The sequence below is a fragment of the Rhodnius prolixus genome, unplaced genomic scaffold, assembly GCF_049639745.1.
Source record: "Rhodnius prolixus isolate KJV_2025 unplaced genomic scaffold, Rpr scaffold_1, whole genome shotgun sequence".
In the NCBI taxonomy this organism is placed as follows: domain Eukaryota; kingdom Metazoa; phylum Arthropoda; class Insecta; order Hemiptera; family Reduviidae; genus Rhodnius; species Rhodnius prolixus.
Window position 1 is genome coordinate 60,035,875 of NW_027411581.1, and position 14,526 is coordinate 60,050,400.

At 27.9% G+C, this 14,526-nt stretch overlaps 1 protein-coding gene and 1 long non-coding RNA gene across 17 annotated transcripts in view; one reads left to right on the top strand and one right to left on the bottom strand.

Annotated features, from left to right (window-relative positions):
- The first annotated feature begins 259 nt into the window (after positions 1-259).
- Positions 260-4,774, top strand: LOC141450177 (uncharacterized). The gene is made up of 2 exons (XR_012455964.1): positions 260-2,052; positions 3,547-4,774. It is a non-coding gene; the product is annotated as an uncharacterized lncRNA (long non-coding RNA).
- Nhe2 (Na[+]/H[+] hydrogen exchanger 2) overlaps positions 4,577-14,526 on the bottom strand; it is a 60,221-nt gene continuing 50,271 nt past the window's right edge. For 9 of the 16 annotated variants that reach the window (XR_012455939.1, XR_012455935.1, XR_012455932.1 and 6 more), the window contains 4 exons: positions 12,461-12,631; positions 10,377-10,649; positions 9,754-10,045; positions 4,577-8,425 (listed from right to left, as the gene is read on the bottom strand). Coding sequence is in view for 2 of the 16 variants with exons in the window: in XM_074120188.1 (XP_073976289.1) it covers positions 9,882-10,045; positions 10,377-10,649; positions 12,461-12,631 (608 nt within the window). In the remaining 14 variants the exon portion in view is untranslated. Of the gene's footprint in view, positions 10,046-10,376; positions 10,650-12,460; positions 12,632-14,526 lie in introns of all 16 variants that reach the window. The other 7 variants (XR_012455940.1, XR_012455936.1, XR_012455933.1 and 4 more) reach the window with 2 other exon arrangements.

A 14,526-nucleotide genomic window follows, 5' to 3' on the forward strand; every position in this document is an offset into this window, starting at 1 on the left:
AAAATTGATAAAATATATCTTCATCGCTAATTCCAAATTTTCTTTTCCAGGGTCATTTATGTGTGGTGATTCTACTCGATTTTTTTGTGAATGTGGACGTAAATTTAAACATTATCGCATGCTAAAACATCATAAAAAGGTGGAATGCGGTCAAAAAATACAGTGTAAGATATGTGGAAAGAATTATAAAACAAAAGTAAATTTAGAATTTCATTTGAGGACCGTTCATAACACCAGTATAAAAGTAATAGGTACAAAATAGAAATGAATTGTTATAAAATAGAATATTAGGAAATCGGAAAAGAAATTTAACTTCATTGTGGTTGTGGCATTAATCTTAAGGAAAACTCTAAAGATTGTATAATAAATTATTTTTAGATCATTTCTGTGTAATTTTCAGATAATATGATTATCTGTTAGTTATTAACAATTAGTTTCCTTTTCATAAATGTCTAGTAATATTACTAAGTCATGTGTATTTGTAAAAACAGTTGATTGTATATAATAAACAAAAATTATGTTTGTTTTTTTTTAACGTCTCAGAGCGGAGTTGTTAGAGCCGAGGACCGAAAAGCTAGTGAACGGTACTGGGTACGATTCCTTAAATTAGTCTTGGATTTTGTTTAAACATTAAGGTCATTTACTTCCTTACAAATACCTGAATTTCTGATTATGTATATTTATGGATATAATAGAACCCTCTTAACTGTTCCGAGTGTTTTATATCGTTTACTACTACTTTCACTTCTTCTGCTAATGTTTCAGTCTGATCGATCATCTTCGGGCTTACTTATTTTAATATTAATTTGTCGTACCTGATGGGTGTAATAACTCGTGTCTTATATATATAATGTAATTTATAAAATGTTAGCTTTTACATGTTAACCCATGTACGTGTTCTTTTAATTACTTTACTTAGTATTAGTATAATTACCATTACTAATCTATACTAGTAAAAAATTTATTTATTTAAATGTATTAAGCTATCCTCCTCCCGTCCAGAATACCTAATTTGATAGTACTTTATTTCTTTAATTGATAGTTACCTTAATGTCAATAATAATAATCTTAAATTTATACAAATTATAAAACAAAGGAAATATTTTATAATCTATGTATAGAATTGATTTAGAATTTCTTTTTAAAATGTAGCTAAGCATTGAATAGAAGTGTTGTAACTATGCTAAGATTTCTTATGTAAGAACATTAGAGAATTTTTTTTAACAGAAAATAAATTGGAGTTTATTCTGAAATTGTAACGGTATTTATTACTGTATTATGTCAATAGCTTTTTGTTTTTTTTAAGTAGCAACAAAGGATTCTTCCGAGATGAAAAAATACAAAAAAAAGTGCTTGTTATAGTGCAGGCAATAAAAATAGAAGTTCATTTCTTTTCTTCTCGTAATGTAAATTTTTGAGATTCAAATTGATTTTTTTCATTGTATTAATATAACATAACGTTATATTTACATATCAGAATGTATTAAACATAACTTGAGGGCAAAACTTCGTAAGAATTAGCAAAATACTTATTTTGATAGGAGTTACCAAATTCCAACTTTTATCTATTGAAGCAAATTGTGCTGCATATATTATACTCGCTGATCCTAGACAAAATATTACTTTATTTCAAATTTAGAAAAGAAATATTGAGGTGTTTGTTGTATAAAAATCATTTTAAACATCTCTTCAAATTACTTTTATAATTTGTATAGGAGTTGCATCACGGTAGATATGTTTCAGAAAGATCAGAATTGATATGCTAGAACGTTTTTATGTTTATTTTAACGTCTCTGATCATATACCAATTTTTGTTTCCAGGGAAAGAAAACATAATATGTACTTGCGGACGGAAGTTTAGAATACCGGCCAAATATCGTTACCATATAAGACATGAATGTGGAAGAACTTTCTCATGTAAACTTTGCAGTCGAAGTTATAAGACTAAGAGTGATCTCAATTTTCACATAAAATTTATTCATGTCATGAAAACGGCTATGAATGCACAAAATCAACAGGAAACCAGCCATTTCTTCCAGTGAAGATAAACAGGTTGCAAAGTGTTGGATAGCACGAGAGATAGTTCGTTTTCTTAATCACTTTTTTAATTATTTTTGTTTAAAAATCTTTTACACTCCTTTTTTCGGTCAATACTCGAACATCTCAGAATACTTTTTCTATTTTTCGATGTCTTTGTTGTACAAATTTGTGTTTGAGAAAAAAAAAAATGCACTCAATTTATTATTTACTAATTTACAAAATTAGTTTGCCTTTTTATGAATGAATAATCATTAATAAATATAATTGTTTTAATAGAATCTAATTGTTTAGTGCAAACGTGTTCTTCTACAATACTGATCCTCTTTGTTGTAAAGTGAAGTAGTCAGCTCAGTTAGTGGCACTGTGAACTAGCGATTTTATTAAATCCGACGTAGCATTTGTCTTTCTAGGAGCCCCCACAGTTCATTTTCCGATAAACAAAAGCAACCGAACAAATCCGAAGGCGCAGAATAATCTTAGATGACTACTCATCATAAATTATTTTGAAAAAAGTGTAACAATAGATTCTGTTTTAAGTTTTAATAAATTGTAGGTTATTGCATAATCAATGCATAGTTTTAAGATGCAAGTGAATGTTTTAAATGAAAGTTAATTTTGCCATATCAAGCTTACTTACAAAATTTGGATTGTGATATGACAACTTATTTGATTATTACTTTTTCAAAGCACTATTTTTTTCCTATTTTCCTTTTTACCAAAGAAAAACTTAAAAAAAAGTATTTTTCCTTTCAAAATCACTTGAAATAATTATTTAAATAATTAATCTTGAAATAATTTTTATTATTTTTAGAGTAAATTTCGTTCAAATAATTTTTTTATGTTTCTATATTTTAATAACTTCACTTGCTTACAATATACATTGTAAAATAAAATGTTTCTGCTCGCAAATAGAAAAAGAAATTTTACATATACGTATATAAAAGATTCTCTTTTTTTCTCTTTTAATAAGTTATTCTAGCTTTATTTGGGGTTGTTAATGAATGTTGCATCGCTTATTGAAAGCATATTGTTTCTTGTTTTAGAGGAGACAGAAAATGTAAGCAATATCTTGCATCAAGTGTTATAAAAATAAAACTTCGAAAAGAAAGGGCTAAAATGAAATAAATGAATTTCTTTTAGTATTAAGTTTGATCTCAAATTTCTTCGACATATTTTAATTATCCAGTTGTTTGCCCTTTAAGTATTAAATAAAGTGTTTCTTTCAAATTTTTAGTTATTTATCCTGCAAAAGAAAATTCCAAATATTAATGCTAATTTAAAATATCGAAATCAATAAATGAAACAAACAGTTTACAATTTAAACAGTATTTTATGCAAAGTTACTGAGCTAATTTTTGTTTGCTTAATTCTAGCGGCTATGGCAGGAAAACTCATTATTTTTGAACATTGAATTTCAATAATTTACTTGTTTCAACAATTAATCACTTTTTTACAACCGTTATAATTTCAAAACTAATTATCTGCGTTTTTTATCTTCTGTTCCAGATTGGATAATCAGCCCACCGGACCATATTGCAATTTCTACAATGTTGTACACATGTGGAGAATGTGGACGTGTATATAATTCAAAATATTCTTTAAAACGCCATAAAAGATTCGAATGTGGAAAAGAGCCCAGCTATCAATGTAATGTTTGCAAAAGGAAATTTCATCAAAAATCCAGCCTTAACAGACATTTGAAATTTCTGCATACTGAATATTTTTCACCATTTGATCAATTGCCATTAACTATAAGCCAAAGAAATCATAGTACAAATAATGAATTAAATAATAAAAGTTGTAGCAATATTAAGAAAAATATTTCTTCTAAGTCATCTAGATGTAAGTAGAGAGCTAGTAGTAAATAATATATTAAAATTTAAGTATTCAAAAAGTTTTTTATTTTTTCCAAAATATTTTGTGTGCCATATTAAGATGCCAATTTAATTGTTACCTTTTTACATTATACGTGTTCCTTGCTATTTGGATGTAACTCTGTGTAAATAAAATAATTTATTTTAATTAAATATTCCTTCTTTTTTTTCTAAATTTGAAAGAAGTTGTAAAATTATCTTAATAGCCTCAGAACAATCAACAAATTATCTTCTCCCTTCATCAATTTTCCATCAATTAAGGAAACTCTCATCACACCTTGATACATGAAAGGACATGGTTTTTTTTTAGAGTTAAAAGTTGGTGTAGAATGGAAATTGTTTCATAAAACATGAAGTATCAGCGGGCCAAGCCAAGAGAGAAACAAGTAAACAAATGAGGTTGGTTCCTTGATTAAAAGAAGTAAGAAAGAACACATTTAAAGATGCTGGATTAAAGGGCTAGCTGTGAAGAACGGTCGCCTAGAACGGATTTCCGGTAAATATAAGGCTCATCTTAAAGTGGCGCAGGTTAAAAGTATAGTTTCAGACACAGAATGGTACTGTGTGAAGATTAAAGACTAACTCAACCTAATATGCTTAGCTTGTGAAGTTATATTTTTCGCTCGGTGTAAAAGCGATAGGATATAATGAAAACGAAAAAATACTGCCCAATAACTATATTTATATAAAATTATATTAACACTGTAAATAACTTTTTTTCGTGCTCAAAATTAACTTAATATAAAGCCTGTCGTAATTTTTTTTTTTTTAAGTTCTGTAATTTTCTACAATTGTCACATTAAAACTTTAATCTCCCTTTTTTTCTTTCTTTTGTTAAGACACTTGTTATTTTAGATAATTTCTTTTAAAACACAATATGAAGAACGTGAGAAAAAAATTTAGAATACAAGCATAATAGTTTTATTTAATTTTTCAGCACGTTTTGAATTCTAATTCTGTCACTCTCATCCCAACTGTCTTTTTATTCGACTGCCATCATTCAATTTTGCTTGTGTAAAAGTATCTTTCAGAATGTTTTTTTTTTTTTTTTTTATCAACGCTATTTATAAAATAGGACTGCTGTAAAATGTAATACATTACATATTCTTATTAATACGTAAAATTGCTATTTTCATGCAACTTTCTCATGTTTTTGTTTCAATGTTTTTTAAAATTTATTCTTTTATAAAAATAATATATGTCTTATCACAATCAATAAACAGCTGTTTTTTTTTTTGTTTGTTTAGGCTAAATAATATAAATATGAACATTAATATTATCCAAAATAGCAGCTAGCCTTTCACTTTTTATTTTAATTTCCTTAAACCTTTCTTTTTAATTTTTTTTTTCTCCTTTCAAGTCGGTTTATAAAAAATATATACAAAAGTCTGACTATTGCACATTTTTTCATCGTCACGTGTAGTAACGTGTTTTTTTAATTATTATTTTTAAATATATATTCTTTTTTTTATTAGGCAAGAAATCCGATTTTCGAAATAATTTTCATTCAATATATGTTAAGTATCCTCTTATAGATTATATATTATAATTTATTTTATATTATATTATTTACATTATTAATAAAAATTTTTTGTCCAATTTTTAATTGAACCTTGAAAGAGAAGCTTAACTAGCCATGATTTTTTATATTTGCTTTTCTTTGTAAAACGAAAGGTTTCTTTTAAAAAAAAAAAAAAAGGCCAATAGATTTAACTAGCTTATTTTTGAAATTATAATGATTTGGAGGAGTTTATTGCGTCATGAGAATGGGAAGAAAAATATTTTTTTTTTTTTTTTTTGACATCTGAGATTATTGAAGTCTCCTCCAATGCACTGATGGTCTCCGGACAGCATGCTCTGGTCACACTGTCAGGTAACAATTTAAATTTAATAGGGAAGTAAAATCTAAGGACAGGCAGGTGGATTCAGACATGGGATTTTTGCGAAGGTGACCAGTACACTTACCATTGAGATGTAATCCCTATTCCGCCGATGGACGAAATTTGATACCAGTCCCAAACAAGATGTAGTGACCGATGAAATCACTAAAATGAAAACTTTCTTCTTTGTTTAAAAAAAAAAAAACTCACAATAGAGAATAATAAGTAAAAGTAAAATCTATTGATTTGCTTGGATTTTTGCTTTTTATAAAAATGGATACAAGAAACCGAAAAAATGGAAATGCAAAGGCCTTCTCCACACTTCTTCCTCCAAATCATTTCCTTTTATAATAAACAAAGTTGTATTCCGAAAAATGACTAACATTTAAAGTAAATGACCGTTAGTTAACTACTCATTCATTCATATTTTTTTTGCATAATATATGTGTATTTACCCTTAATATTAAGATTTATCACATATTTTCTTTACTTCAACTACTGACTACAAAATTATACTATTCACTATAAAATAGTGTGTCAACTATAACGATATACTTTTTTTTACCTATCAACAATAACAATATTTATCAACATCTTTAAAAAACTGGTATCAAACTTTAATTTTGTAATAAATACAACAAATTTTAAAAAAAAAAAATCAGAAATTATAAACAAATTCTGCAAAATGGTATTTTATGAATAAAGATGTTTACAGAAACAAAATTAAAACTATTTTGTCTAATTTTGAAAATCAAAATTCAATAAAACTTGAGATTAATTAAGGCTTCTATGATTTATTATTTAGTGGGACAATATATTGCTGTTAACTAAGTTTTTAATTTGCAAGTGCACAATTATTGCAGTTCGTTAAACGGAGCACTTCTTTTAGGTAGAGTGAAATTTACTCACATGGTGTCTTTGTTAGTTATATTACTATTATTATCATGATTATTATTTATACTTTAAGATCGTGATATGGCTAAAAGCTGTTTATGTAATAATTTTGAACTATTTAACATTCATTAGGATCATAATTTCTGGAGAACATTGTAATATATATTACAAGAAATTCTTATTTTAAGACTGCTTTTTTTTTTTTTTTGTAAAAATAAACAATATTTTGCTGAATTGTTAGAGTAAATTGTTAATTTCTGTATTGAGTGAAACTGATTTAAAATTGAATACCATTCAATAGTATAGTCCCAAGTGTGGCGATCCCAAAAAAGTCGTACTAAACAACTTGTTTCTACAGGCTTTAGAATTAACTTACATATTTTACAAAAGGAATGAAATGATAGTTATTAACTGATTAGCAGAAGTTATATTAGTGTGATTATACTGATCCGTACGATTGCTGGTACTCTCTTACTTTGATTTATAAACTTAAAATCTTTTAAAAACTAAACTTACTTTCAAAATTCAAAAATGTAAATACACATTTTTCTAGGTTTTTATGCATAGTATGCATCTACTTGTTCTAGTAAGCGTTTATTTTCAGTAGAGCCCTACCTTGTCGCTTTTAAATTCAATTTTAATATAATAATATTCAAAATTGAGCTATCTACTATACCAAATTGACTGATTGATTTATTTGAAACACCTATTTGCAATCATTTGCTTCTATTCATATTGGTAAATTAAGTAGATCTATTTAGGGCATTTATTGTTTATAAAAAAAAAATCTTATATATTTACTGAAGGCATAGAAATGTAAAAAGTATGCCATAAAAGAGCATTTAATTATGTATTTTTATTAATGCAAAAATAACAAATACTCTTCTGTTATACTATCATTGTTTTCTTTTTTATTTTTTGTTTAAACAATTATTTTTGATATTATCAATAACATCTAAAAATTCCATCTATACAGCACATAATTTTATTAAGATATATTTTTCTTCCTTCAACGAATTAATTTTTTATTTCAATAACATTCAAATTTAACAATATTATTTACATTTAAGTATACTTTGCTGCAAACAAAAGTTATAATTCTGTACAACTTCAATAATTTCCATCCTTTAAATGCCTTTTCTACTTTATTCGGGCCCCAAACTTGCACAGAATTGAAACTAAAACTTTTAACTAAACATCATACCGTATGAATATGACTATCTTTGGGTAAAAATCTAAATTAATATTTACACAAGATACATAAAGTCTTATATACAAATTATAATAATCATACGCCATTACCACCCCATTAATTCCTTCATTGTAAGGCAACCCCATTTAGACGGAAGTAAAATATACATCTGACCATTTTGACTAATTAAATGGACATTTTGATAAATGTGTTTTGTCAACTTTTTTCAGCCTATAAATAAAATAGACAGGTAAAAATCTCTCAAATACAGGTTCATTTATTCACATTTAAAGTAAAATTTCTTCTGCTATGGGCAGGTACATTTTGGAATTGCTTTATTAATAAATTAAATATATAAAACGCATTATTGTCTCTAAATAATTCTTAGCTTGCAGAATGTTACGTAATTAATACAACTACTAATTCAGCGGAGACTCACTTATCAAACAGTATCTTCTACTCATTTATGAAACCATGAACAGAGACATCCTTTATCGAAACTGTTCACTAACTAAGGCATAGATTTCGAGACATCTCTTTCTTACCTAAAACAAAACGTATTGATATAATACTGATATTCAATATTATTTTTGGAGAGATACGCTGTGAGATAAGCTTTTTTTTTACATTTTGCTTTGCTCTCGGCAAGGGAAGTCCAACCAATTTTAATGACGATTTAAAATTACTAATTAGTTATATAAATAATGCCATATTTAAACTTTTATTTAATTGTTCCTAAGATCTTTGGAAATATTAAATGGTTCAATACATCAGTGCAAGTATAAGTAGATTTGGGATTTGTGAATGTCTTGAGATTACCTAGACTAGCATTAGCTAGATCTTTCTGTGGATCCGAACCTGCCCCGGCAATCAAAGGAGCTTTGGACCAAGTCAACAGGCTGTACACAGGCTACCAGTTTTATAGAAAGAATTAATCCGGACATTCCAAGGTAAGGTATACTTTGGATTCGGGAAAGAAGCAATTGAGTTCTAGAGATGATGATGAAAGGATATGCTTCTGTGGCTGGGCACCTGAACACCGCTGGAAGGAAGGTTTCACAGCTTCTGTTCGTGGTGAGATCATAACGTGTGAGAGAACGTGTATCGTTATTTTGGTTACTCACATTTTCTAAAGGCTAGGTATAGGATATTTAATACTGGCCGGACATCGAGGGAATTTTCTTTGTATAAGATGTGATTCTTAACTTTTGCTTTGAGACTGGTTGAAACACAATTGGGATGTTTTAATATAGTTTTTTTCCCTTCTTTTAAGAGCCATTGCAAATTCAGGTCCCTCGCATTTTTGAAGCTACAGGATGTCAAAACAGAAATAAAATTCTGATTAGCGATTTAGAGATTTCGATTAATAGTATTTTCAGATGTTTTTGGGATTACCTTACAACAATAAGAGAATGCCCCAAATGCCCTCTTTTCATCACTAATGTGTCCTTCACTCTTACCAGCGATTAGGAATGAGGATCAACTTAAAAATGCAAATCGCATTAATGTCTCTACTTATTCTTAGCTGTTCAATGATGTATAAACCTACACTTGGATGAAGTAAACTACCATGAAATGCTTCAGCGCAACTGTTTTGCACTACTAATCTGGCATTCATCAAATTAGTGGGGGTAAACTCTGCAATATGATCTATGAGTGCCAGAATGAATAAAGAGAGACCTCTATTTGCAATTTACTTAAGGCTTCTTTTTTTTTTAACACGTCACTATTATTTTGCAAGTGTATAGAAACTACTCCATTAATAAGGAATTACTAGATTATTTTTTGCAATATGCAATCGAGTCTGAGAGTATTAAAAAGTTATTATAAAATGGTTTTTTGTCAATTTTAATCACTATGAAAGTATATTTACCTCCTGCTATTTTTTTAAGCTAATAATAATTAGAATATTCTTTCAAATGTTGAGAACAGTCATTTTTAAATTGCAAATGTCTACAAATCAGTAACAGTGCAGCGTGGTGACTGCTCATCAAACCGCTGCTATGGCCGGTGATACTGTTGGTGTGGAGAGATATCAGAAATAGAGCTGGTGAATGATTCTACTGAAGTGTTTATTGGAAGTGAAGATTGTCGTCGAGGGCCAAGACTTCGCGGTGATACCGACCATCTGTCTCCTAAAGATGGGGTTGATCCGCTAGCGCCTACTGCAAAATTAATAAATATACTTTAAAATTAGATAAAGTTTACATAGTATATATAAAAATAAAAAAAATTAAAACCTTTTAGTTTGTTAACGTACTAAAACAGTATTTTATAAAAGAGTATTATCTACTTTAATTTAATTACAGACTATATTTTATTTCAGGTAGAAGTTTTACTATATATATACATATAATAGTCAGTTTGTTAGTCTCCAGATCGTTTAATATATTGGGTATTTTAAAAAAATTAATAGTATTAATCAAAGTATTAATGTGAAAGAAAACTATATCTATCTTGCAAACAGAGATTAAAGGAACGATCATTATTACATACCGACTAAATAGTCGTCATCTCTTGCTCTAGTCTGAGTGGGAGACATCTCTAAAATCGATCCTCTACGTGGATCTCTGTTTCCTAATAAGGCAGCACCTTCTTCAATCAGTAATACTGATGAATGATCCTCTTCATCCTCATCATCTTCTTGAGGACCAGGACTATCCAACTGTTGCTGTTGATGATGATGTGATGATGTATCTCCTACAGCACCAGCACCACTTTCTCGACGAAAGAGACCTATTACAGATCGGCGTGATGTTTCTAAACCTCCTGCAGGGAGATAGCAACGGATTTTTTTGTGTGTGTGGGTTATCAAGGAATAATAGATGTGGAGGAAGTAATTGCAAAATTATTAAGGATTAAGGGAAATAACAGGATCAGAAAACAAAACAAAAAATGAAGAAACAAAAATAAACTAAGCCTTCCAAAAGCACATAAAAACATGGCATTTTAAATAAACTTATTTATTTAATAACTTAATAGAGTTACTTAATAAATGTTAAGTGCTAAAAAAAAAATTGAACTGATTTTTAAAAAATAAAATGAAAACATCTTAAAAGAAAATTTGATATATTTTTTTTAAATATACATATAAGAAATTCTAAGACCATTCTAAATTAGAGACTTTAATATTTTCAAATTTTGTCATAAAAAAAAGACCCTGCATTTAATCAATATTTTATAACAACGAAAGAAATAAAGAAAAAAGTCAAATCATTATGAAAAATGAGACGGTGCAGAAGCATGCTGTTGACAGATAAAAAATATTATAAATGAAATATCTCGCAATTCTATTAAAATTATTTTTTGTACTTTGTAACTATTTCACAATCTTGATTTCTTTTAATCAGTAAGTATTTGTTACTTACTGGTCGAAGCACTAGCACAGTTTTATCTCTAAACACAATTTTCATGTCCTGTCAGACTTCAATATAGTTCAGTGTAAAAAATAAAAATGTCCTTTTGTCAAATGCCCAAATTAAAATCAATTGTCAAAAGAATTCTAAAACAAAGTGAATCGAACATAAGAGGTAATCGAAAGTTTTCTATAGTCCAGATCCTTCTTAAAACTACCCAAAAACTATTTGAACTGTTTAGATAATTAAATTTTTTGCCTGATCTTAATCTTAAATGGAATTCGAGAGAAACAAAATGATTAGGTCCATAAATAGCCTATTAATCTGTCATTACCAGAAGATAAAATAACTTACCTGCGAAATATTATTATTAGAATACCAGAATCCGATAAAAAAGAAAGAAGAATAAAAAAAAGAAGTCAATAAGTATAAGTAATTTTTTAAATTTATACTTTGTTTGCTAACATTCTAAAATATTTATAGCAGAAAAAATAAGCAATTAACAAGTAAACTAGAAAGGCAGAAAGAAAGTATGCAAAAATCGGAAAAGATTTTAATTTGCAGGATTTAAGGATGATAAAGACTTTTAATAACAACATCTTGATAAATGTTAAAATATTTACATATAGATTCATAAAAATGGTTTTAAAATTTGTGAGATCAATTGAATATGATGAATCACCTTCAGCACTTACAAGTGATGATTAAAAGAAAAAAAATCTAATTTGCATTAGGGTTAAACATTCTACCAGCATCAGAGTTAAATTAAAGCGACTTAATTATTCCTTTAAGTAAATTCGTTCAAAATCCTTTGACAATTTAGATCACTAAATTTAACGTTTATTCAACTACCCCATCCAATTTAAAAAGTATATCTATTTTAAAAGTTGTAATCATTTAAATTTGATTCCTTACTGATTAAAATTGAGTTCTTAACACAAAACAAATTGTTGGTGTAATGTATCAAGAGTTAAATATCCAACTCATCATTGTTAGATTACAAAAATATCCACAAAAACACTTATGAAAAAAAGTAATTTTAAGGTCTGTTAACTGTTATTTCTGATTGTAGGAGCTACATCAATAGATCCCACAATACCTGTAGGATCTATATCTACAGTAAATTTGTTTCTCAACCACGCTGGACCTAGACTGGATCCGAAGATGACCTATGGCTATTATTAAATAATGTCTGTTTGATTTCTAATTATGGAGGTTTCTTACCTAAGAAAGTGGCCGATGGAGAATTGTAGGCAAGGTACTCTTTGTTTGAACACCAAGGTGGAAATTCACTTTGCTTAACAGGACCAGTATTCAATTCACCTTCGTCATCTCTCTTCCATGGTAACATTGTCTCCAGAGCTGTAGGAGTGGTAACTCTCGTATCGTCACTGGCTACAAATTAAATAAAAAAAATTCATCACTGGCCACTTAAATCAAAATTAAAACTAAAAATAGGCACAGTTCAGTTATTTTTCTTTCAGTAAAACTTGACAAAGCAGTTGAAATTCTTCAACATATTGTGCTACAAAAATCAATTGAAAAGGTAAACTTCGAGTTTTTATTCGAGTGGGTGGAGACTTTGAGACGTTATACTAATAATGAACAATATTTTGAAAACCTGTTTAAAAGATGAAATAAACACAAATGGTGATTAACTGGGCAATTTTAAAGAAGTATGGGAAGAATGAATCATATAAAATTGAGCGAAATTTAAAAGAATCTTGAATAATCCTTTGTTTCTAAGCTATCACCTTTGGGATCAAATATAGTACTGACTGATACAAATACAGGAAATATTTTATTAAAGATTTTTTTGTAAAAATATAAAAATTGCCTTTTAAATAAGTCTTTTGAAGCTTGCAATTTTAAGTCAAATACTTAAATAATGTAAAAAAATTATTATTTTAAAGACAACCATCAATTAATTTAGGAAAAATAGCAGTTCATTTAATCAAATTTAAATTTTATTCTCAACATATCACAATGTGAAATTACATTCTCGGGAATGTAAAGAACTTCCCACAAAAACATTGAAGAAATTTAACATCTGAACTGTACCAAAGAACAGAAACTCTGAGGCAAGCAAAAGTCTATGTTCCTGCACTCTAAACAGCACAAAACTAAAATTTAAAATTAAATAAATCAAATTTAAGCAATCTAAAAACATATTTAGCACAAAACACTAAGGTGATTAAGTCTGTAAATTTGATTTATACCCTTCACCATTAAAAAAAACAAAACAATTTATTTCAAAATTTGTCTTCGAAATCTTTTATGAAATAAAATAATAATATTAAACACCAACTAATTCGTGCAACAAATTTTTCGCTATAAAATCAATAAACACAACCATTGAAATTAACTGTTAATTGGTGAAGGTGTACCATTTTGCTCTTAAAAGTGTTCAGAACTTTTATTTTATTATCATTACACAGTGATTGTTGTCTAATATTGTAACAAATAGTCTTTTGCTGCCATCTTCCAAATATGTACCAGAAGTTATAATTAGAGTTCTATATATGTTATATAAAACGACATAAAAATAATTATATGTGACAATTATAAAAACTATACCATTCTTCAGAAACCAGAAAAGAACAACAAGAAACGGATATTTAATTAAAACTGTCCACCTTTGTTTTGAACCATTGTGGCAGTAGTTACAATTTTATGTTATCCTAATACTCAGAATGTGGCGACACTTTTAATTTTAAGTTCTCTCAATATACCTGAAAGGGAACTAGTGAGCTTATTGGACGCAATTAAATTGAAGTCCACACTACGTCTTATCCCCACAAAACATATTTTCTTGGGAATATTCATTCACGCTCTATAGAGACCACTTACCAATTTGTAGTTAAAAATATCGATAACAAATGATAATCTTTTGAGTAATCATGCTGAACAAAAGGAAATAAAATCATGCCGGAAATTTGTCCTTTAAAATGATTTCTCAAATATGATAAATTAATGTGTAACTAAACTAACTACCGTGAAGAGAGACAGTAAACAAAATAATTTTTTTGGTCTTCATTGATTAAAACTTGCAAATTTTTGTCTACCTAGGCATTGTCATTCCATTCTCAATTATAATAATAATTAAAAAATGTTTTTAATGATAAACTATTGGAAACAAATTTCCTAGAATTCTATTTATTCAGGCAATAAGTTTTAAACCACCCTGAATACATTATCAATGTATAGATTCACAATAATTTTGTTATATTTATTCTCAATATTATTGTACTGTCCGACAAAAAGAAACCCATTTATATATAATTCAGTCA